This window comes from Xiphophorus hellerii, chromosome 1 (genome assembly GCF_003331165.1).
Source record: "Xiphophorus hellerii strain 12219 chromosome 1, Xiphophorus_hellerii-4.1, whole genome shotgun sequence".
Lineage (NCBI taxonomy): Eukaryota > Metazoa > Chordata > Actinopteri > Cyprinodontiformes > Poeciliidae > Xiphophorus > Xiphophorus hellerii.
Genome location: NC_045672.1, coordinates 20,784,839 through 20,810,761, shown reverse-complemented (window position 1 = coordinate 20,810,761; position 25,923 = coordinate 20,784,839). Strand labels below are relative to the sequence as shown.

The window sequence follows — 25,923 nt, the reverse complement described above, 5'->3', positions numbered from 1 at the left end:
CAAGGCAACAATTGTTGCCAATGGGGAAAAAAGAATTAAAACATATAAAAAGAGTGAAAATAACAGCGACACAAAAAAAAGCAACACAAACATGCAGCTCTGAACAAGTGTGGTCAAATTTCACATTATAGTGAAATTTGTGACTGCTCATATCCCCCCTAAACCTGGTGACCATCTTTAAGGGCGGTTCAAATTGCCAGATGCCTTGTTGACATATACGCTAGTTGTACACGTATGCAGGTTAATCTAAATAAAATGTAAAATTGTTGAAAAATGAATTAATTTCAGTAATTCAACTGAAAAAGAGAAACTTGTCTCTTAAACTTTTTGCACACATAGGGATGTATTTTAGTGTTGTGATGCCTGTGGTTTGCTGTTGGTTCTGTGGTTCAGGGTTTAATTTCTTTATAGAGTTACTTATAAACAATAAAGAAGGAACCGCAGTCATTTTCCTTTCCCAAAATTTCCCTTTAACATGCTTGGATAGAGGACTCTGTGACTGACCATCTTCTGTCTTTTGTGGCTTATTTCCCTTGTGGAAAGTGTCAGTCTGTCAGCATTTTCCCAATGATTATGTAGGTCTTATGTGGTGTTCTGGTTTACTTTGGGGTTTAATTTTGTGTTGAATGTGTGGTGAAAAAGTCTGCTTCCCATCTTGCAGTTTCCTTGTGGCTTGTTTATAATAGTTTCAACAGAAACAATTTAAAAAATAGCACAAGGTAAATGTTTCTGGTTTCAATAAATACACTTTTTCTATGTTGGATCTTGACCTGGTTGCTGATTTGAATATGGCTCAGTAAGCATTGGAAACGATCCATTCATTTTGATGTCTACTGGCAGATTGGGTGGATTTCTTGCTACTGCTTTGTAGGATGTAAGGAAGGGGATAATTAATCTGTTTTAACATTCATGTAGCCATAGCTATAAGAGTATTAGTGAATATAACAAAAGCTTGATTATACTAAATCCTACAAAAAAATATTGTTAAAGCTGCTGTTGCATTTCTTATCTTAGTATATCTAAACATGTTTTTTTGTGTCAGAATGAAAAACATGAAGTTGTGTCTGTGGAATATAAAGCCCTTTATATGTAATTTTGTATGTTGTTGGCTGAATACTTCAGAAAACACACATAATTTGACACATTGAAATTAGTGAGTTCTTATTTGCGCATACATAGTGTAAGCATGGTGTAGTTTTACATTAAGTAATATAGCTATTGGGTCACTGTTTCGACTGCTGTGCATCAGTTATATAAACTATGTAAATACTGATGTCCCATATACTTAGCAACTTTAGTTTGCCACATTTGTTTGAACAACTCCCTCATGAGGATTATATTGTGGATCTCAACAGGGCTAATGTGTATAACTAAAACTGAAATGAATAATAAAAATGATTATGCTAAAGCAATGTTTTCTTGCTGTACCAGATTCTGGAGTTTTTTTCATACAAAAATTAAATCCTCAGACAAGAAAACTACAGTGTGATGAGGTTTCTGTTAAGGTTCTTGGTAATTCTTAGAGAATAGATGAAGTAAAAAGTAGAAAACAAAGACAGAAACTCATCTTATTTTTCATAGTATTGTAACAACTACTCCCCATTACAGATTGCTGCTCCAGCAGCATAATGACCCCCTCTCTTCTAAAATGTTCTTTCTCCTCTTGTGGTCTGTGCCTGTGTTCCTCATTTAATGACATATCGGATGTCTTCCAAGCTACAAAGGGAAATCTGTGGTTTCTACATTTTAAAGAACAGATATTTTAAGCTGATGATTCTTTTTCATGGGTTCATCATAGGAATGTGAATAGACATTACATCCTTGTGTATTAATCTTAAGTCTGAAACTGAGGATCCATGTGAAGTTGAAATGGCTCCTGTTAGGGATTTAGTAAATATTTGAAAGTAGTTTCTCAACATTCCTTGGGTAGATTAGACAACATGTCACCTGTCCAAGATGTATTTTAACTACATTAAATATAAGATTGTTTACCATTTGTTTGACAGTCATTGGTCAAGATGCAGGATACACCCTAAGTCTGATCAGTGCATCTGTACTCAGTAGAATTCTGGCTTTTTATGATTCTCTCTCCAATCTTCTCTATGTTGCTTTCCAGATGTCAGCATATTGTGTTTTCATTCTATCCGCAGTCAGTTTTGATGAAAACTGAGATGTGGGCTTCACTGTAAATGGATCACATCTGCATTTAAGTTCCATCTGTCTGTGCTCCATTTCTTTTAAACTGTATGGAAATATATAGAAATTATTACAGTCTCTTTCAGCCCAAAAGTTTTTTGGCTTTTTATTTATAACAATAATGCTAATTTGGCATTCTAAAGTAATGCTTTTTCTTGAGATAAAATTCAACTTCAACTTCTATAAGGCAGCATGCTAAGACTCTTCACATGACAGATTGATTTAATAAATTCCCCTTTTGGTCTCTTGTTTGTTAGCTCTCTCCTTGCTCACGGCTCTTTATATCTGATGGATGGCTTCATGTTTCAAACGGCTACCTAACCGTGGTGTTCCATATCCTGTTATTATAGTTTTAACAACATACAGGCCTCAGAGATGCACTACCACTAAACTGGTCTTTTAACTTCGCTGGTTTGTTTGCGAACTGCATTAACATCATTCAGATCTTCTTCGATCACAACCCACAATTAGCGTCCTCTGCGGACCTATGCTTCCTTTTCCATCCTTCATTCAAATGCACATAAACCACAGCTCAAATGTAATAGGATAATAATCATGTCTTGTGTCTTTATTGTGTTTCATCATATGAGCTAGCTGGTGATGACACTTTAAAGCCTAAGGTAAAAGTTTTTCCATAGAGAAGAATTGCTTGAGAAGGGGGAGGTGAATCTCTTCTCCTTCTCATTGCTTGTGGATGTTGGAACCTCTGAAAGGAGTGCTTTAATGACAGAAGGGCCTTTTCTGTGTGACAGCCAGACAGACAGTGACATTTAACAGAGGCAGCCAGTTAAAAATGATGGCACTCTTATGCATCAGCTGTAGCTCTATGTTTTCCATTAGTGACAGGAAGGATTCAGCTTGCTGGAAGCTTCAGTGTTCCTGCACGTGTTGACCCTGGGAGAAAAATTAGTACAATGGACACTGTAAAAATAGGTCTTTGTTTCCATTTTCTTTGGAAACATGACACAAGAACTGTTTTTCCACACTTTTTAAAGCGATACCAGTGGCTATAAATTGAGATCCTGTTACAGTATTTGGAAGATGTTGAGTTTGGCATTGCTGTTTTTGACACGAATACGTTTCCTTTTTTTGTCTGGTTTAATTTCTGTCTGTTTGTTTAGGATGATTTCCAAATGATTCAACCTAGAGGCTTGCGTTGCTTCTTCAAGTCTTTAAAAACTGCACTAGCCTTCTTTGTTCTTGCCTTCTTTTTTCTTCCCTTAACATTTGGCCTAGTCAGCTTGCAACATGGAGAAAAGAGATTGTGCAGCCTGGGTTCCTTTGGATATATTTAGCAATGAACAGATGCAGCGCACTGGAGCGAAACATACTTCCTCCGCTTGCCTTTGTGTATGCTTCTGTCTGTCTGATGATGCTTTTGTCTGTGACTCTTCCATCAAGCATGCTTTCCCATCATGCTTTGCTGACACTGACTCAGCAGCACAGCAGAACCGGGTCAGTACTGTCCTGAACATACCACTGCAGCCACAACCGTTAATAATCTGTTCAAAATAAAATAGGTTGTGTCAAAAACAGCAGATTCTTTTTCATCTTCAATTGTAAAGTATCATGTCCTCAAAGTACAGATGTAATTTTTAGCCCAGGTATTCAGGATTTGTCATGCACAGTTTTCTACCTTCAGAATTGCTTGTAGATTGTCCCTTATGTTGAGGTAATTTCAAATGAAATATCACTGAGCAGTAAATGGATCAGTTTGACAAAGATTCATCCCTCAGGTGCCGCATCAGGTCTTTGCTAAATTTTCTTTCTTGTCTTCAAGAGATATGAACTTTAGATACTATCCATACACTTTAAAGCTTTAAGGGTTACTACTTGTTTTATTTTATATTCAATTTAACTTGTGGCTTTATATATTTTTTTCTGTATGTATTCTGACATTTTCACTACTACTTCTTTTGGACTAACTTGATCAGTTTAGAAATACTTTCCCTCCCAAATTATTATTCACTATTATACATAGAAAATGTTTTCAGTCTTGTGCCGACTCTTAGAAGTCTTACTTCACAGCGTCTATGAAATCTGAATGATATATATCCATTTTTAGCTTGTTTACACCCACAGTGACTCTCCACTCTCACTGCACAGATGTTCTTCCTAGTAAAAGTGCTCATTTAATCTTTTCTGTGTCACCCAAAAGTGGCCGCACATCCATTCAATTAAAAAGGTGTGTGTCATCCATTCTGTGTTTACAATCATAGACAGTGACGGGATTCAAGATGGTGCTGTTACAGATGCAATGTGTTCATCCATCTGTGGAAATACATTTCAGAATTTGAGTGCTACTCAGAAGGTTCCTTTTGTGTCAAAAAATGTATTTGGAAACTGCTTGTTCACTTTGAAGAACAAAAACACCAATTGGGTTTCATACTTAATTGGCTTTGAAACATGATGATAATTGGCCTTTAAAAGTCCAAACCTTTCTGTGATAATAAAACTTCAATTTCATGTTCATTTTTGTTTGAAGTAACATCAAATGTATGCTAATTTTCAATTTTGAGCTGTGGACATTTTTAGTTCTGCTGAGCACGAGCATGTCAGATGATAACGTGCCTGTTTTCTATATGCACCCCAGCCTCACGTAAAAGAGGGATCTCAGTGAAAACATCATGAAAGGCGTTCTGGGTGTGGCTGCGTAGAGGTAATTATAGCAAGAGGCAGGAGAGATGTGGTCCAGAGCCTTATACTGATGCACTCTGTGATTATTTCAACTCTGATTGAAGGGCTCTAAAACAGTAGCAAAGACAGCGCCTGCTAGAGGTGAGCATGTGTAGGTGATGCTAAGCACACCACTCCTCTATCTACAATTTGTATGTGCAAGCAGGTCTATGTGTTTAACAGAAACACAGAGATTTAATTTATAATTGACATAAGTAAGCACCATGCTTAATATCATTACCGTTATATCTTCTGTATCAGCTGTCACAAAATCTCTCCGTTTGAGTAATGACTGTGTAATAGCAGGAGATTGTAGGTACTTTATCAGTCTGAGAGTGCAGAGTGAAGCCTTTCAGGGAGAACAGCAGCTTTTGATTAAATCACCTCCTGCCTCCATCTTGATCTTCACCTCTCTCAGCCGGCCCCTCCTTACATTACTAGATAATGCAGAGTTAAATGCTCTCATCTGTAACTGTAGTGTTCCGTGTAGACTGACAGGATGTCCTGAGAACCAAAGGAAGCTGCAGAAACAATGGGATTTACTGTTTTAAGAACCAGCATTTCCAGTTCCTTCTTGGTTCCTATTATTTGAAATCAGCCCAAGGAAATACAATATTATTTGTCCCCTGAAGGAAATTCCTTTTCTTTGTTCTCGGTTTGAGCTCACACATATACACATTTGTCCTCGAACAGTAGTGAGGGTTAAGCTTGTGGTCATATAAAATGAGCATGATGTAAAAAGAAAAAAAACAAACTGATAGACAATCAAATTAATAGTAAAAAATAAATGTTCATATTTGAAAGGATAGCTACAAAAAATAACTAAAATACTCTGTGCATAGATGACCAGAATTAGAACAAACTGCATAATGATGCGAGACTAAATTGACTATTAGTATTATTTAAAGATTGATCTAAACTTACATGATTGATTCCTTCATGAGCTCTGATTGATAACTAGGTTAAATAAATCTAAGTACATTTTTATTATCATTATGTTTTATCATAATTTTATTCAATTAAATTCTAAATAAATCTGAAATTATTAATTTATTTTTCATTAAATGCATAAAAATTGAAAATGTCCACTAATTTGAAAATTAATTGACAAACAGTGAAAGGAAATTCAGATTACCAATATTTCTTTGATGCATATTTTGTTTAATTCTAACTGCTACTGCTAAAACTGCTGATTAGAACAGACTTTACACAGATGAGTTTGTGTGCGTTGGCGTCCTTAGAGAATCCGAATCGACTCAAATTAAAATCAAGAACTATATCAAAACTGAACATTTGTGAAAGTCTGACCACTGCATATCCATCAAAATGATTAATCTGTTGTCTTTAAAGACAAAAGCATGAACAGTTGAAGTAAATTAAAAACCTAAGGCGGCTTAATGAAATTACAGAAACAAATTTTAATGTGGTTCTCAAAGTTGCAACTATTTTGAGACCCAACCTCATGTAATTTTCACGGCACGCTCAGTCTAAGCACAACCAAGATCTTTGTGAAAAAGAACCAAAGAAAGTGTAGCATTACTTTACTGCAACACCAGTTAATAATATTCAGTGTTCCAAGTAAAGCTTAGTTTATAAAACAGAAGGTGAAAATCTCTTTGTATGTTTTGTTCACACAAGTGGAACTGCAAATAAACCAAGTTACAAGGCAAATCTTTGATAAGTAAAATCAAAAGTAACTTCATGTGTTCAGCAAATATTTTCTCAGCAATGTTTACTGAGTACCTATAGCCAAATGTATTGAGTCAGATAATTCTGGAGAAGTAAAATAAAAAGTTTGAAGTGTTTCAGGTGAATTTCTCCAGCACAGTGTTAACTGTGCTGGAGAAATTCACCTGAAACACTTGGAACTTTTTCTGGAATGTCCAGAAACCCAAGCAAAATGAAAAGCTTCCTACATGTGATTTTCATGGAGTGAATTAGGTAGAGCACAATAACAATACTAAAATAGATGTAATAGTGAGGAAATGTGGTATGAGTGATCATTTTGTACATCAAGAGTCTTTATTTGAGAAAACTTTTTCAATTGTCAAAATATGCTAATTTGTTAATTAAAAAGATAGATAGCAGACTGTGCATCAAAAATATTAATTTAAATAAAGAAATGTTGACTTATTTTGTACTGATTTATTAAAATTTCAAGTATTAAACACACAGACTTAGCACTTGTTTGCTGTGCATTCTAGCAGTCTCCGGATATCAGAAACTTTTGCCTAACTTGTTTGGAACTTTAAACACGAGGTTTGATGAGTTTTGTTTTATAAAAGGTTTAGTACATGTGAACTGTGACAGAAAAGCTTTGATTTTAATTTGAAACAGCCCTACTGTGCCAAAGCCCCTCAACAGACTGAAGGATGCAGACACAGTGGAGCCCACCTAATCAGAAAGTGATAACAGACAGGCTTGTGAAATATCTGGGCCTTTACATTCTGGATGAATTTTGCTTTTACTAATATTTGAACCAGGGTCTAGCCTGACCCAGACCTGGCAGTCTGGAAGGTCAAAGACAGGAAAGTGAATGTGACACCAAATTTGCCAAAAAAAAACCAAACCACAAAACAAAATATATGCAAGGAATACATGCATTATAACACATTTTAAATGGAAAATCTGAAATGTGTAGTATGCATTTGTAGTTCACCTCCTGGGAGGTGTTGAATAGAGATTTGATCCATCTGTAGAATCCATGGTATGCTAAGATAATGTGTCAAGAACAGACTGTAAGAACTCACAAACAAGAAAAGGAATATGACTCTTCTTTCTTCCAGCCATAAGAAACAATATTTCAAAGTTCTCTTAGCAAACCTTAACAATCATGGCCCTAAATAAAATCCAGTAGAAGCAATAAATTTCAAAAGTCACCTAAGAAATAAATTGCGTCAATATATATTTAATCATTATGAATTCATCTGTTCTGTAAAGGCCTTGGAGGTTTGTTAGAGAACATTGGTAAACAAAAAGGCGTTAACAGAGTGTGTTCTTAATATGTCTGTGTGGCAGCTATTGAAGCACTGACTCCACCTGCAGTCCACGCCTTGTGGAGCTCCATCTGCCTCTTACAAAGGATTTGCTTCATGACCCCTTTCACTGGTGCAGTTACTTGTGCAACTTTTTCTACCACACTTTTTTTCTTCCACTTGGCTGTCCATAATGTGCTTGGATCCAGCATTCTGTGAAAAACCAGCAGCTTCAGCAGTAACCTTCTGTGTCTTACCCTCCAACTATCAAAGACTGTCTGCTGGACAACTGTCAAGTCGGCAGGCCATGAAAAATAAAATATTTCTGGGTTTAAAATTGTCCTTTATTGATCTTAATGTATATGCAATGGGATTTTTGAAGAAACCTAATTTTATGTTTTCTTTAGCTATAGGCCATTAAAATTAACAAAAACATTTTTGAAATATATTACTCTGTGTGCAATGAATCAATATATTCTATGATTTTTACTTTATGAATTAAATTACTGAAATCAAATAAATATTCATATTTATTGAGATGCAGATTTTTTTAATCCAAAACATTAAAAAGTAAATCCAATTAAAAAAATAAAAAGAAACATTTTCATGAACATCTTAAAGCAATGTTTTATTTTCATATGTACTCCAAGTGAATCCATCTTCCTTGTCCATTCAAAGAAACCTCAGAAAGTTTAGGTTTTGAATTAACAGTGAACTCAGCCACTAGGGGGCAGCACACAATTATGACCACACAGCTTGAGACAGTCATTGGCTGACTCTGTGTTGCCATAGATACTCGTCTACATGAAGCAGACCTCTCAGTCATGAGGCTTAAAGACACAGAGGGCAGTGTTGAGCTTGAGGACGGCAGAAGAATCCCAATTAGCAGCTGAAAAGAGTTTTACACCCCCCCCCCCCCCCCCCCCCCCCCCCCCCCCCACACACACACACAGGAAGCACACGTAGATGTGGACGTTTCCCAAAATGAAAGCCACTTCTGTTTAAGCTGTTTCTTTTACATACAGCCACGTGCAGGTTTATTTCTCGAGTCATGATGGACAGGCAGCAGCGATGACTTGAGAACAGCTGCTGTGTGGTACTACAGACTGCAGCTGCTGATGTTTGAGGCAGCTACTCACATATGCTTGAGCTCTTTCTAATCATCTTTTTTGTTGTTTAAATCCTGTCAAAATGTTAATTTTGTCCGCCATTATGAAATCCCATCCAATTAAAACCACAGCTTCATCACATGGATGTGTTTTGTGCATGTTTATGTGGGAGGAAATGTGTAACTGTTTGTGTTCAGATGTTTGATTGCACTCAGCTCCCTCCAACCCCTCTTCTAAAATGAGACAGGGATGCATAACTAGATTTAAGGTTATGTAATGCCGACTGGAAGCATGGAGGATGTGTATAATCCACTCCTATTTGGGTTAAATCCATGCCTCTCTCTTTCTCTCTCATCATGTACTATCTGTAAGAGGACAGAGGCCTCACATCCTCACACAGCTCCATTCTGCATCATCAAGCCTGAAAAGCACCAATCCCTGCCACATGCAGTATTTCACCAGCTTTCTGCAAATAGTTCTTAGGAACCACCTCACAATGCATTAATATCTCTGGTGCATTATAGCCTTCTGATGGAGGAATTTTAGAGTTTTTGGTTCATTGTCAGCCTCCATTATAAAGTATTGTGTTATGAGGACACAGATGAATCTCTATCAGCTTTCACATCTTTTCTACGTGAACAGTCTTCTGTAGGACTATTATGTTTTAAGATAAACTTTAAAAAAACATGCATTGACTGACTAAAAGATCAAACCTAGAAATTGAAGGTGGCTGTATTTTTCTCTTTTCTCTTGCAGTTCTATTGTTCTACTTGCCAGTACCAAAAATGTTAAACATGGCTATTGAACAAGTGTTTTTTTTTCATTCAACATAGCATATTGAAATTACCCACCAGTCTCTTATTTACATTATTACATGGCTGTGTATCTGCCTTGCTTTTCAGAAACATGAGAAAATATGTCAAAAACGCTTCACCATCACTTTCCTTCACATCTGATACTACAACTTACCTATTTGTTCATAATTTTCAGATAAGATTATCCTAAACTCCTCCACATAGAATATCAAGTGATATTGATGGCTGCAGTCTTTTGTAAGACTGTACCTCAGTTCTGACACTGTCAATCAAAATGCCTTAATAAATAGGCTGCAAAATCTAATTAAGATATCTGGGTCATATTTTCAATGCTGTATGTCTTACCTTTCAAACAAAGCCTTCAGTGTTCATGTCAACCCGATCATGTCAGATTCAATCAGCCTGTCAAGTGAAGTCCCTCAGGGTTCTGTGTCAGGACTAAGCTACAAGTTTACATACAGTGTATAAAAAGACACACACTCTTTTTGTTCACTGTCAGAATAAACTTTTTTCTGTTTCAGCTCAGTCAGGATTATTTGAATCTGCAAAACATTACTGATATTATACATGTTTCTTTTTTTATTGCTTTCCTCAAACTTTACATTATATTGTGTTATAGCCAAAGTAATAGGTAGAATTGTATTTTAAACTATATTTTTTGACTTTAGTCAAATGTTGTGGTCAACATTTCACAAGCCTTTAGCAGTGAACAGTTTTATTAATAGGTGCAATTTTTGTCCATCATTCCTGGTAGGATTGTTGTCAAATAAGCCACTTTCACACATACCTTTTTAGGTCTGATCATAATTGGTTTTACGTTGGTTTTGAAGTAATGTTTTCTTCCTCTCTGGGTTGGCTCTCATTTCATATTGGTACTGTGCTTATTGTGCTGTGAGTAATGGCACTCTCTTGCCAGCAGTATCTTCACAAAGTGTTGTGTTCATTCTGCTTCTAATTCACACATTTCACACCAAAATACGTTAATCCCCAGAATCCACCGTCTCCCTACGCAGTATAAAAGCTGGAGATTCACAAGGTTCATACAATGGCACATCATTCTTTGAACAGCTGAACTGGCACTTTTAGCTATCTGGAAATTGAACCCAATGATGAACCAGATTTTTGCTCTTTATCTATTTGAGAATGCACCAATCATGCAATTGCTTTATGAGCTTCCTAAGGCTTTTTATACGCAACTGTTAAGCTAATTAACGGCAAGCCTGTGTCACCCAAGTATTCCTTATGTATTCCCAAGTATTCCTTGTGGGAAGATCAATAGAAATCATCATATCAGGAACAGGATCTTCATAGATGGACATGGAAAACAGATGATTGAATTTCTTATATGACTGTGTCATATAAGATACTGGTGGAGCTTTTGTAAAGTTTAGTTTTATAATAAATACATATTAAAACTAATCTTTAGGCATATCTAAGAGCAATGAAAATGGATCAGATAAGCCTTTATCTTCACAACCAAAAAAAAGCAAAGTTGCAACACAGTGGGGTGATTGTATTACGTGATCCCCACAGTCCTAATCCACATAAATATTGAATATTTGATGACTTTCTCATTGATGGAGCATGACACCTGGGGGGCCCAGTCAATGCTCACTTTACATGCCTGCAGGAGGAGGTTGTTCCTGACAAGGGTATTTATCTCTGGGAAAATGTCTGAGACAGGAAATCTGACAAGAAGATGAGTACAAATGCTAACATATAAGTTACATATTTATCCTTACTTGTGTGTGGGTTGTATAAATCAAAAGGAAGCAACAGAGAATACATTTATAGAAACATAATAGAAATGTTTATTTATGTTAAGTGTGACACTGTGTGTTGCTGCAGTAAAGAGCGAAAGGGAACGAGAGAGAATGCTGTTGTATCTGTTTTTCCTTTAACAATTTGACTTCTGCTTGCCTAGCAGGGACCATAATCATGGTCGTCAGCACTGGCTGGTTGCTAGGTAACAATTACCTGACTGTGCTTTGCTTGCGCTGAATTACACACAGTGGGCTGTGTGCGTGTGTGTGTGTTAGTGTGTTTAGGAATAGAAAAATGGAGCAATGTAGAATACCAAGCAGTGTCTCAACATCTGGGCAGAAATATTTCAAAGCAGGAGGAGATTTGAGTTTGACAATAATATTCTTAGGCTGAATCTCATTCAAAATGTTTTTGTTGTTTACACCGTGGTGGCCAGCACTATTTAATCTTGTATATTCTATATAGGTTTTTTTTTTCTTCCTGGATGTTTCTGTCATGTAAAAGTTTGAGACTTCTTCAGTGTGTTCTGCGACTCAAGGTGGTTGAGGATACTGGTAACAAGCTGGTAAACTGGCTAGCTATTTAGTGTTTCTTACATTTATCACAAGTAAATTGAATGACTTTCATCTTCATTACTGGTTCACTTCTGTTGCCATCCCATACCAGGCTAAGTGCTTTCTGTGCTACAGTGCATTGCTGCATCCTGCTGTATGGACGCACATTTTTTTCTTAGTCTTTTACAAAAATTTAATGTGTTCATCTCAGTGAAGGAAGCAAGAAAGTAAGTAAAATCAAAATCTGTCCAATAAATAGACTTGGGGAGATATATTATAAATACATAGCACAATTTTCAGACTTATTTGAATGGAAATGTCCTTGTTCTTCTCCATAATTTTGTGCTACTTTGTCTGTTATACAAAATACCACTGAAATAGATTCAAGGTTGTAATGCAGAAAAAATTATAAAAAGAAGCACAGATTCTTCTGTTATGCAAATTTTTCTTTGATAAGAGAACTTTAGAAAATGTAAAGCCATCACTAATCTTCCAATGAGGAAGCTGAGCAGACTCTGTTATCCTGAAGCATAGAAACCAGAGGAAACTCTTCTGCTGGGATCCAAGGCTGACAAGGGGACATGGCACCTCCCCCAAGAACTGTCTGCCAGCCCTGGCAGACATGGTGATATATTTGGAGATCATTAAATGGTCCTAAATGAGACCCTGGCGTGAGAGCGAGCTCTGGCCATCTGGCCCCATTGTGAGCATCAGAGCTCTGTTCAAACTCAGTCAGCAGCAAACACACATACGATTGGGTAAATTCTGGGTGTGCTGTGGAATTTTATCCAATCAGAGTAACTTTTAGTGAGTCGCTGCAACCTCTTCCAGTGAGTGAAAAATCCTGTTGCATACTGTGTGTCTTATTGATGTGAGGCTCAAACACTGAACATTGTTTTTGTTTCTTTTGATTTTTTTAATGTATTTTTTATCTGGGATCTTAGCAGTGGCACATTTTCAGTCTTTTTGTTTGTTCTGCTCTGATGTTTTCCTAAAGTCATGAATCTTTATGAGTGCACAAAAATCTTAATGTTTAATATTGTAAGAATTACAGCATACATCATACAAACTTTTAAAAAGTTTAATTATTTGCACTTGTTCAAAATGTTCAAACAGGTAATTGCTCTTTGACACTAAAAATCTGACTGTATTATTACAGTCCATTGCTGTAACCTTTTAGCAAAATAAAATTACCTTTTTAATTAAAGTTGTTTTATTTTTAACTTCAGTTGTTTTTGTTTCTGATTCCTTTTTTCAGGTCACAAGCTCAACAAGGATCTCAAGCACTTCTTGAGCTTGAGGTTTCAGAAAACGTCACCTGACCACGAGTTACAGAAGACTATCCGCACCAATTTATATCGCCATGCTGTGCCTTGTGAGTAAAATACCTAACATCATGCTTAAACACGAACATCTAAGTGGAGAAGGAAAATCATTTAGCATTACACGATCATAATTTCCACATTGTTATGCTTCTTTGGCTTCTTTCCTATTTGTTTCATCTCCGTCTTTCAAATATAATTCTTTAATTTTGTAGTGAAAAATCATCTTGTTCTGATTCATTTTGCTTCCATCACAAAAAATAATCTTTAGTATTTTAAAATAAAAAATTTTAAGCACTGTCTAAAAATTTTGTTAGTACAGCCCACAAAAACATTGTCCTGTTGACAGAACTGAAGCAGTTCCTTAAGTTGAATGATTAAATACATAAAGAGTTGCTTTAAACCAAATATTTAGAAACCAGCCAGACTCCCCAGCTGCCTAATACTTGGATCTGAGTGAAAAGTCCAACAATTCTCAGTGTTTTTCTAGAGTACTTCTAAGTGTTTTGCTTGCTAAGTCGAAGCTAAATCTTCACGCACCTTAAAATGCAGTTTAACTCTGAATGAACTAACATTGTTTACAAATGAAAATAAAAACCGAATGAAACATAGGCATCTTTGTAAAAGCACTTGCACTGAAAAATAAAGATTTCAGTACTATTAAGAGCACCAACATTGGAAAAAAAGCACTCCCAGAAAACAACATTAAAAGATTAATATCCTCCAGCTTAGGAAGTATTTATGGCCCAGCATAGTGAATTTAATAAAACCACTGGCATGCCAACAACACTGTGACTGCTATGATTTAACATCAAACTCTTATAAAGCCATATGATGCTTTTTACCCCTTAAGAGTTAGCAGTCGGGATTACTAGTGTGATACAACATGTAGCCTGGATTCTATTTGCTGGGGTGTGAGGTGAGTGACTATTAATATAAGCTCATTTTTGGGCTATTTTAGACCACGTTGATTTTTGTCAGCGCACCCCTTGTTAATTAGCATACATTTTTAGGCAAACAAAACTTGTCATGTTAATGTTTTAACTGGATTGGTTCTCAGACACACAAGTGCACACCCTTTCCCTTTTCTCTTTACCTCACTAGTAAACTGTGAGAAGGTATGTGCTGTGAACCTTTTCTATTCCCATGGGCAAACTTGAAACGTAATCAATTACAAATTTATTGATGGAACCTGACTTAAAGTCGTGTTTTGATTGTTGATTCTATGTTGCATTGTGTTTCTGTGTTTGATATGATGTAAAGCACTTTGAAATGCCTTGCTGCTGAAATGTGCTATACAAATAAAATTTGATTGATTGATTGATTGATAGATCCATGTTCAGTGGACACTCAGCAAGGAGAGGGAGAACATATACATATTCTCTACAGGGAAGTCCAAAAACATTACATATTGCATTATGTAGTGATTTTCAGATTTCCATTAAATGACCAGCAGAAATAAAAAGGTGATAGTCCTGGAGGAGCTGGGACTTGTCTTTGATCATGACAGTGAAATACAGAATGTTTGAAGTGTGATCAGCCATCACTATTGAGATCAGTTCTAAGTCTGATGATTCTGATTATGAAATAAATGACGTAAAGTACACACCAAGAAGACTGTGAGCTGAAAATGACAGTGCCAGGGCCTACTAGTACGGTAGTAACTCGTGTCAAAGACATCAAGTCAGTTTTTGGGCTACTCTTGCCCAATTCAATAAAGAATCTTCCTTGAAATGACTAACCTAGAAAGAAGGTCTGTTTTAGGGGAGAAGTAGATAGAGGTTGGATAAAATAAATTTTCATGCACATTTGAAGGGGAGGTCCTCATTCTGGCAATATACAGTACAGACCAAAAGTTTGGACACACCTTTCTAATTCAATGGGTTTTCTTTATTTTCATGACTATTTATAAGGCAAGAAATCCCACTTATTAACCTGACAGGGCACACCTATGAAGTGAAAACCATTTCAGGTGACTACCTCTTGAAGCTCATCAAGAAAATGCAGTGTGTGCAAAGCAGTAATCACAGCAAAAGGTTGCTACTTTGAAGAAACTAGAACTAGAACTAGAAACTAGAACTAGGGGTATTTTCAGTTGTTTTACACTTTTTTGTTTAGTGCATATTTCCACATGTGTTATTCATAGTTTTGATGCCTTCAGTGTGAATCTACAATGTCAATAGTCATGAAAATAAAGGAAACTCATTGAATTAAAAGGTGTGTCCAGACTTTTGGTCTGTACTGTATGTCTTCCAAACAGCTAAATAGCTTTAGGAGCTCTGGAGAAGAATTAGGGTACAATATAATTTTCATGCATAACCATTGATTTTTCAGTCGAGATTTTTCTTGTAGACATTAAAAAAATCAAAATGGTTTTATTTTTGTGAAAAACAAGTTGAATTATTCTCATTCATCATTTATTTCTTAGAGGTAGAGAACATCATTGCACTAAATATTGATTGAAATTGTTAGTCATGGAGTTAATGATAATATACAAAAATGTTTTGGGAGAAATGTTTGGACTCTGACACTACTGCATATTAAAAAATGTTCTAGGTCAAATTGACCCAGGATCTTTGCTGCTCCCCCTCAGAAATGAACATGCTAGGAGGGTTTAGGATCATCTTAATTTCTTTGGACCTTTGATGTTGCCATTGTTGTATTAATTAGTAAACATAGTAATCAAATGTTTTAATGTTCTAACCAATCAAGTTGTTATGATCTAACCAAGCAAATGAAGTGATCAACTCAGTTCTCTTCTCTATTTAAAATAGGATTTGTTTACTGTTTTGCATGTATCTGGTTAGGACTGCACCTTAGGAAAATATAGTTTGCAAATGGATGCAGTTTTACTCTCTCTCTGTTTTACTCTTGATCGAGGCTTTTTCACTCTCAGTCTCTGTGCTTCTTTTGCACTGAGCCATGTGACTGTTAAATCCGCCTCTCTGTGAGCCTCCCTCGGTGCCCTGCCTCGGATTATAATGTTCTGATATATTGAAAATAGATTCCTGCCTGATTATGTGATAAACAACTCCAATTCTTCCAAGGGTTACAATTTGACACATAGTTTTCTACATGCTGAGGACAAACTATGGAATCAACAGCACATAGGCTTGAAAGTAATTCCTTTTGAAGAATTAAAAAGAAAACAATTGGCGGACATTAGCAGTCCCTGTTGCTCATTAAGGTTGTAGAAATCTAACACAAGAAACATTTAATAATCAACTTGATGGTTGTTACTTATTAAATATCTATGTTTAAAGTTTCTTTGTTTCTGAATGAATTGTTGGACATCTGAGCAGACTCTGTACTTGTAAACATACTGTAAATTGTTAGACAGGACTTCAGTATGTAGTGTTCCCATGAAAAAGGTTAATGTTTTACTCTACCTCTCAGTATTTTTGTTATCCCTAGCCTGAACAACAACTAGATTAGTATAAAGAATGTCAATGGGCCTTTCAGAAAGAAATAGTTAATATCTAACTTCACCATACAATTGTAAAGAAAACCAAACTGAAAAATAAAAAATGCACACACATTGTATTTGTGTCATCCCAAAACTGTACGAAATTGTAGGGATGGCACAATAATGTTCCTTTTTCCTTCAAATATGGCACTAAAAATCAGAGAGTTTTTTTTTTTATGAAACTTGCACTGATAAGCTGTCTAAAAAGGTTATTTAAGGTTTTATCTTTATGTTTCTGTGCAAATTTTGACATTTTTGTTCAGTTCTATTAGTTCGGTATTATTTTGCTTAAAAACAACTCACTATTGGGTCTTCTGTCAAACGTTTCTGAAGCAGTTTAATTTTTCTCTTGGTTGCAGCAGTGCAGCTTGGTACAACTTTGTCACTTTGGTTATAAAAGCACCAGCAAGTTCATATTTTGATGATTAAAAGTAAAAATCAAGCCAAAAAAGATTTTGACTGAGTTAGAGCCTCAAGTAAAACCTGACTGAGATGTTGTGGTGTTGCCTACAAATTGTAGTTCATGACCAAAAACCTTTGATTGTGGTTAAATAAAAACACTAATATTTTTTTCTGGCTGTTTCTTGAGGTTTAAGATGTTGGGTCAACTGAAAACAGCAAATTTGTGTCTTTTTAATGATACTGCTAACAAGGTATTTAATTTTATCAGGCAGATTTTTACTCTGCCATATTTTGTACATTGTCTGCCACATTTATTGACCCTCCTGCTACAGTTTGTTAAAAAATAACAACTTGTTGTAGAACTTTTAGAAATAAATGCTTTTTCAGCTAAATATTTGGAAACACAATTTTTGATCCTCTTAAAATTGATATTAAATAAATACGACAGAAGAATTTTTTTTTTTATTTAGAACATCTGAGTGTATTTGTAATTGATGTCGCATTTACCTAATGTACAGTATATAAAAGTTTCATTTCTTTTACCGTCTTTAAAATGGGAAATACAAAAGACTTAAGTCAGGCAGATGAGTTTTGATCTTCATAAGCTAGGATGTTGCTACAAGACAAGAAACTGGCCCATAATCAGTAATGATTTTAGTTTTCAGTTCAGATGATGTTCATAGCACAAATTCACAGTGAGTGGCCTTCTCAAACTTTTCAAAACAAACATATCTGATTCACAAGTAGTAATTAAAAGCTTAAAACAAGTTGAGTCAAAGCTGGAGGAGTACTTTCAATGAAGAGAATGGTAGGTGGGGTCAAAAACTTCTCCAAACTTCACTAAGGAAGAACTGCAACAAATAGTGGACAAACAGTATGAATACCAGAAGGTGTGAAAGGTATTGTATAAAGTTTGTTCTTCCAGGACAGTTCATTAGAAGCTTACTTGTCCACATCTGAATCAGGGCATACTCTATATAAAGAGTTTGAATTGAATTGCTAAAATAAACTTTTCATTGACATTCTAAGTTATTGAGACACATTCAAGTAAAATTGTGAAAATCTCTTTTGATTAAAAAAGGACTGATCCTATATTTTTCTATATAAAGTATACTGAGTTATCTTAACTTGTATTGGCTTATATGGAGTTTATCTTTATTCTTGTGCTTTAACTTGACCTCAACCTTTTTTTTTTTTTTTTTTTGCAAAATCTGTTTTACATTCCACCTTATTTCCTTTCTTAGTGACCTACAATCACTGTTGTTGTTGTGTCTTTCTTTCTTTTCTTCAAACACACAGACCCATGCAAATTTGTTCTTAGCATGACAAGGCAGAATGATAAAAGTAGTCAAATAAAAGCCACACGTCTCTGGCCTGTGTTTTCTTTGTCTCCGTCTCTTTGTGTCTCCTCCCCCTCTCCTGAGTGGATCTGTTGTTCTCTCTTGCAGTGCTTGACTCAAACAGGTGCTTTTCCCTGCACCATCAGCTGATATAGATACTTTTTTTGTCATTTCGCCTAAGAACGTCCATGAAGGTAATGTTTATATGAAGGACATCCTAGTAGAGCACTCACCCTCCTCTCCTTTTCTTTGGCTTGTTGCTACAGATGGCCATTGTTATCATGTGCAGCAAATGTCACAAATGATAGGGAAGTCTCTCTCTCTTTTTCTCTTGGGATTCATTTCCTTCTCACGTCTACAGCTGCTGCTTGTAGATGAGGGTTATCTCTGCGTTATCCCAGGGTTTGAACCACAGAGTGAACCAGTCTTCCCTCCCCCCACCTGATCCCTCCCTCTGTCGCTCTCCTCTCTTCTTCACTTCAAATCCTCCAAGCGAGTGTCAGCGTCCCTGTGGCTTGGCGGTGGCGGCTGCCTTTCTCCGTCTCTCTCTGTCACACTCTAGCTGCTCCCGCTGTCTCCCTGCCTCTGCTGTTCTTACTCTTCATCACCACCCCTCTCTCTCTCTCTCTTTCTCTCATCCTCCCCTCCCTTTCTTGCTGTCTTTCACTCCCTCGCTTCCTTGTTTTCCACTCCATTGCCGATCTCGGGGAAATCATTGTGGGAGACAAATTTCTGTTTGCCGCTCACACAAAGTAAGGGATTACTGGTTGATTTTTTTTTTCCGGCTCCAGGCTCTTTTCAGCATCCAGGCAAGTGGCAGCTCCTTATTGTATTCTTCTCTCTCTCTCTCTTTCTTCTTTCTGATGCTCTCGCCATCATCCACCATCAGACTGTGGTGTATGCATTGGCAAAGAGTGTTTGTGTGTGTGTGTGTGTGGTTGACGCTGTGTATATAGGCTAGGGAATCAGGGATGGTGGGAGTAGGGATGGGAATTATGTGAGGGGGGGCATGTACGCTCGGAGCAGGCACGTCCAACCCAGAGGGACAGATGGCCAATAGCCGTGGTGCTTTTTCCTTTTTGCTTTTCTGATTCACCCTGCAGGCTTTGTATAAGCTTCACTAATACACAGACATTCTTTTCAAGAAGCAAGACATGGCCGCTCTCCTTAGCTGGAAGAAGGTGCTAGCAAGCAGAGGCAGGGAAGGTTTTAAGATTGGAGAGAAGAAGGGAAGACATGAGAGGGGGGTCATCAGCCTTGAATGCAGGGAGGTCAGGTCCAGATGCTGCCCAAACAAAAGGGCTTCTCTGAGGGGGAAGCGTGGCACTCGCCATTGTGTGTCGCTGCATTGCAGGGTGCTGCTGAGGAGCCTCATGCTAATGATGGCCATTCATTCTAGTAACGGATGAGTGGGCCCCAGCTTCTGTTCCCCTGCTTTTCAAACATGCACAGTTCATATTTTTGCTCATGTGACCAAATAACACACAGTTTGCTCTGTCAACGGTGAAAGAAACAGAAGCATTTTGGCTTCTGTTTCTTTCAAGCAGTGTTTTACATAGCAATGGTGTATGAAGACAAGTGCACCCCTTCTCTGTATGTGTTTACGTGTGTGTGTGTGAGAGGTTCATGTTTTATGAATAGGGTGATTGTCGAGCAATATCTATAATTGTTTGTGGATATATACACAAAGGAACATCATCTGCCACCATTAAAATTATTCACAGAATATATGTAGGCCATTATAACCAGAAATTGTCCTTTTTGTTTCATCATCTGTGAGGTTGGCTTGTCAATTGGCAGCCATGGAGGCAGTGGTCTTTGATGTTGTTTTGATATTGCCAATCTTCTTCCAATCCCACTTAAAAGGAATTTGGAGGTAAATCCTCCATTACCTCTTCCTATGCTTGTGCACCTGGAGATTAGGACAAAACTGCACCCTCGCCCCAGTTTCTGGAAATCAACTTAATTAATCTTGATGCCGACCCACCGTGATTATGCGTACAAAATGTAGCTCACAATAATGTTGATGTAATAGATCATCCTTATTCACTGTGCTTCGTCAAACGTTTCTGGGATAATCGTCCTTTGATCTTGTTAATGCTCAAGTGAGGATGTGTAGATGGTTGACAGGCTCTCCCCAGTTACTCAGGTCAACTTAAAACCATCAGACTGCAGCTTCTGCATATTCACAGCAGACCTGAGCTAATGCGAGTTCAATATACAGCAAGGGAGTCTATTTAACTGATTAAACAGTTAAAATAGGGCTAGATTCTGCTCCCTGTTCATTTTCTTACTGTTAGCTTTTTTAGCTAATTTTATTTTAGCCTGTTAATGATGATGCTGATGATGGCCCTCCTTGGGAGGTTGAAGAAATTAAGTGCTTTCATTCATGGAGTGCACAAAGATCCTCTGTTATGGTCCAGTATTGAGTGTGAGGGTCTTGTGATGATTTGGATGTGCTTATGCTGTGCCAGGGATGAGCAGTTAACTTGTATTTTAGCTAGCCTGAGTGCCTCCAAGCTAGAAGTGATGCTGCTTCATTAGATATGCTTTAGCTTTCTTTGCTGACATTTGTGTTCGTGTTGCTGCTGTGTCTGAGTTTAAATCACTCCCACTCCTGTTAATAGTTTTTTTTTTTCTTTTTCTCTTGGGGCCTTTTTTGCTCCACATTGACCTCTAAAAGCTGAAACTAAAGCCAGAGCTAATAAAATGTACTGTAACAGTGGCACTTCTGCTTGATTTAGGAGAACGGTTTGATTTTTTGCTTTGAGTAGAGAACCATAATCTACTCATACAGAGCTAACAAAATATCAAGGAAGCATTAAAAGTGTAGCGCCCCATGCTCCAGATTTGTAAGCTAACCTTAGGTAATCTGCAAACCAGCTTTATGATTAACTTTACAGTTGTTGTTTTTTTCCAAGAGAGAAAACAGCACTTGCTGATTATGTTGATGATTTCTAACCTATAGTTGGTTCCAATGAGAATCTGCATTTAAAAGTTTTAATCATGTTGTAGTCAACTTTTCCAGATATAAAAAGAGTATCTTATTTTAGACTCACTGTGCATCATTTCACAGTTATTTTGGGGATGTTTTGGAAAACTGATGATTTAAGATAATCATTGTGTAAGGAAAAATTATAGTACAGTATGTCTCCAAATTCCTGCCTTCAGAATCGGTCAATCTGTACTTTCAGGTTTATCTGAGTAGAAGTATACCTGTGTAGTTTTGGTTGTTTTGTAGGCAGAATTCTATAAACTCTGTGCTGCTGCCAGTTTTGGTCAGGATTCTGGTGCTAAAGACATTTTTAATCGCAGTGGGATTTTTCTAGTGACTTAAAGGTTAATAGCATTACCCACAGTGAGGACAAAATAGAGCTACTATTCCCACTTTGACAAGCTGTGATATATAGGGCTGCACAATATCAGGAACATCTATAATTACGATGCTATTATTGAATATTACAATAACAATATTGATTAAAATGATCATCTTAGTTCTATTTATTAGCTTTACCACCGAAGTCATTAATATATGCATCAAGTGTAATAATCGATAGCAGTGAAAGTCCATCCAACAGGCCAAATATATTTTTCACATTCAGAATCTGCTTGCATGGCCTTTGACATAACCAAACATTGCTTCTTTGCAGTCTTTGAGATTTCAGTGTTGTACTTATTAAAATTTTGATTGTGAGCAGAATTGTTATATATTGTGAAACTGAAATTGAAATTGGTACTTTCATTATTGCAGATTGTAAATGAATAGATTGCAATCTGAAGGAAAATTTTTATCAAAAGTTTTATTACTCAAACACAGTCGAGCTGCCTAGCCAGTAATGAATTAAATCTATAATAGAAAAGCCATAAGATTTAATTCCTATATAAGTGATGAGTTGGAGCTCATCACTAATACTAAATAGTACCAGAAGAAACTTACAGAAATCTGGTCAGTGATTATAAAAAGGGTTGAATGGGTATACTGCTATTGAAGCCTTTTGCATTAATTGTTGAGATGGATGCAAGTAATTTTCAAAATGCAATTTTTCAATTAAATAAAAAGTAAAAAAAAATTCTCAAATCTCAAAGTTGATGCTCCTGAGATGTCTATCTCATTTTTCTAATAAAACAAACTAGGTTGGATGAAACAGTTTACATCTAAATCTCCAAGGAGTAAGACTTAGTTTTTCAATAGTATACAAATATATTTACATTTATTATGACCTGTGTTAAATATAATATTGACAATTTTTTGTAATTGAACTATTTGCCCCCAAATAGTCCAAGTAATCATTAGGGTATCTATCTTGTCATTACATAGTTTGCCTGTATAAGCAACCGGTTATAGTATAGATTTTATTGCATCTGCCTTAAAAAAAAAACACCGTCCAGCATTCTTAGTTTCATCTAACACATATATATTGATTAATTTCAGCAATGTCCTTGTAGTTTACTTTGTTTACGGTAGTTTGATGAATATGACAATGAGGACAAATAAATTAAATTTCATTGTGTGACTTGCTTCTCTAGCAACAAATCTTGGGTTTTATAAGGAGACTGTCTGGGTACCATCATATGCCCTTGCAGTTACCGGCCTGCACTTTCTGATTACAAGCTTCCTTCAACTATGCAGCGGGTTCTGAATCTCTGGTTTCAACAAATTCTGGTGAATGCCAGACATTGACCACCAGTTTTCTGTGCTTAATACTAGGAATTTCTATCTTGTGTTGTCTTGCACTGTCCTTTTCTTACCATCTGTTGCACAGTCCATGTCTATTGTGTGAACCCCTTTTTTATGCCCTTTGCTCCCCTCTTTAACCCTGCTCTCACCCCTCGAGGTTTTTATTTGTTTATTTATTTGTTTTACTGCAGAGACCTGCACACTGCTCATTGTTTATCTAAACAGACCATGTGTTAGGTAATGTCAAGAGTCTATATTTATGACTAAGAAAGTAGGAGATGAAGGAAAAGACAGAGGAGAGGAAGGAAAGAGAACAAGAGTAGAAGGGAGGGAGGCAGTGGGCGGTAGTATGCAGGGGGTTGTGAGGCTGCAGCCATTGGCCTCAGACAGGAACCGAAGTGTGAATAGCACACATTGGCTTAGCCTCTAAGCTGGGCTGGACCTCTAATTTGCTCTGCTTGTGGAGCTTTGAAGAAAAACGGCAGCTGCCGACTCACCACCAGCCTGAATGAGCCTGTAAACTGGAAGCCTGTACGGGTGGAAAGACAGCTGCATGATCCATGGATGGTTTTGGATGGGGAAGGAAAAGCCAGAGTCAGCCTGCTCGGATTTGTCATTTTGAAATATTCCGTGGATTAGCGTGCAGAGAGGAAGAGAGCAGAAGCAGTGGCGTTTTAGAGGTAATTCTGACATTTTGCTTCTTCTCATGGGAGTGATGCCCTGGCTTCCGGGATTAGATTGGTAGCGATGTGGGTGGGGAGAATATACAGATACAGAGATGCAGAAATACATTCAGGTGTAGAGACGGCTGGAATCAGTGCTTACGCAGATTGTGCATTTTGATTTCATATGTTTTGATGTGTTGCTGTGTGCTTCTGTGATGATGAGGGATCTCATCATCAGAGATGGTTAGATGGGCTGAATTTAAACACTGATGTGTTGACACCCTCGCCTGCTGTTGGAGGACATTTTTCCCTGTCGTTAGCTCCTGCAGCAGCATCTTTTTCTTTATTTTTCCTCCCCATCTACCCTACATTTGTATCTCCTTGAGTAACCCTCTTCTTCCTCCTTCTCAGCCTTAGATTTCCCCAACAAATAGTCTTTTCTATGAAGATGTTAAATTCAAAGCCTTTTGTGCCATTGTACAAGATTCCTAGCTAACGATGCTTCAGATTGCATGTGCTTGCCCACTATTCATTTTCACCCCTCTCTTTCCCCCTCATTTTTTCCCCCATATTGAAAGGAGGGAGCAGTGAGAACAGCAGGAGAATAGCGGCTGGGCTCAGCTGTAAGGAGTGTTGTGGCGCGAGCTGAAAGAATAGCCTGTTGTGTTGGGCAGTAGCAGCATTTTGAATCTGGGTTTTCTCCCCCTTTCTAACCTCCTCTTTAATGGCAACTCCATCATCTTTTAATTCAACGAATCACAACAAGGAACCTGCTAGAGGTCCATTTTGTAAAAAACAAAACAAAACATATAAAACAGGTTACATGAGAAAGAATGCCATACTTTCCGTAATCAGAGACCTGGGTAATGTTTTATATTTTAATTATTGTGCCAATAAAATACCTCAGAAATAAAACCTAACATATTACATTCAGCTGAACAACTTAAGTTGAGAAACATTTTTCTCAATTTCACAATTTTTTTTTTCTTTTAGTCTAGGCCAGTGTGTACAGTCATACACAAGGCAATTCAGTGCTTTTCCAAAATAAAAAATAAAAAAATACATGTAAAGAAAATTTTATTCAAAGCAAGAAAAACATTAACAAGAATATGTCTACAAGTTAATCTGGTAAAGTAAATAATACGTTTAAGTCTTGATTAAAACTATAGGCAGAGGTTTCTGCATCTCTTAGACTTTCAGGGAGTTTTTAGAGCATAATTTTATGCTCTAAAATTAGCATAGATTTAAGAGCATAGATACTAAATTTAAGAGCATAGATACTAAATGATGCCTCGCTTTGATTAGTTCCAAACCTGAGAACACAAGAGGGAACAGTTATCCTATAACCTCAGAAGTCTAAGTGTCGTACCTGCTCAATAAATATGACATGTATTTAAAATGTATAATATTACAAAGACTAAGACTGGTGACTAGTGTAATATGATCCAGAACTTTGGGGGAGCTGCAGGCACCTGATTATTATTATTATCATTATTTAAAAATTAATATAGAAAATAAAAGCATGCACTTTGCGTGTGTGCGTGTGTGTGTAGCTTATGTGGACAACCGTTTACTTTGACAATGATTTAAGTGAGTAGTAAGCCGATTTAGTTACATGATAAAATTTTATTTGATTCCATAATGGCAGGTTTCTTCATTTGTTTTGCAGCTGTTTTAGTCTAGTTGAGTTCTGATATCTAATCTTATAATTTTGTGACTGTAAAAAATAGCTTCTGACTTTTATGCATTAGGCTGGTGGAAATTATGACTTGTTAACTTCTTGATATGGGCCTCAGAACTGTTCATCCATGTGGTTTCACTGAAAGAAAACATAGTTAGAGGGAACAAATGGATGTACAAAAAATGGCCAGAAAATGGAGCCTTGAGGAACGCCATACCTTTGTTTGATTAGATTAATAATTGCCAAATGAAACAAAGTAGCCCTGGTCTGCTAATTAAGA

At 36.7% G+C, this 25,923-nt stretch overlaps 1 protein-coding gene and 1 long non-coding RNA gene across 20 annotated transcripts in view; one reads left to right on the top strand and one right to left on the bottom strand.

Moving 5' to 3' along the window:
* Positions 1–25,923, top strand: part of LOC116707478 (membrane-associated guanylate kinase, WW and PDZ domain-containing protein 1-like) — a 105,570-nt gene that overhangs the window by 16,690 nt on the left and 62,957 nt on the right. For all 19 annotated transcript variants that reach the window (XM_032566282.1, XM_032552342.1, XM_032558566.1 and 16 more), the window contains exon 2: positions 13,348–13,464. In XM_032566282.1, the coding sequence (XP_032422173.1) occupies positions 13,348–13,464 (117 nt within the window). The remainder of the gene's footprint in view (positions 1–13,347; positions 13,465–25,923) is intronic.
* LOC116723134 (uncharacterized) lies at positions 17,921–19,427 on the bottom strand. The gene is made up of 2 exons (XR_004339967.1): positions 18,532–19,427; positions 17,921–18,130 (listed from the first exon to the last, which is right to left on the bottom strand). It is a non-coding gene; the product is annotated as an uncharacterized LOC116723134 (long non-coding RNA).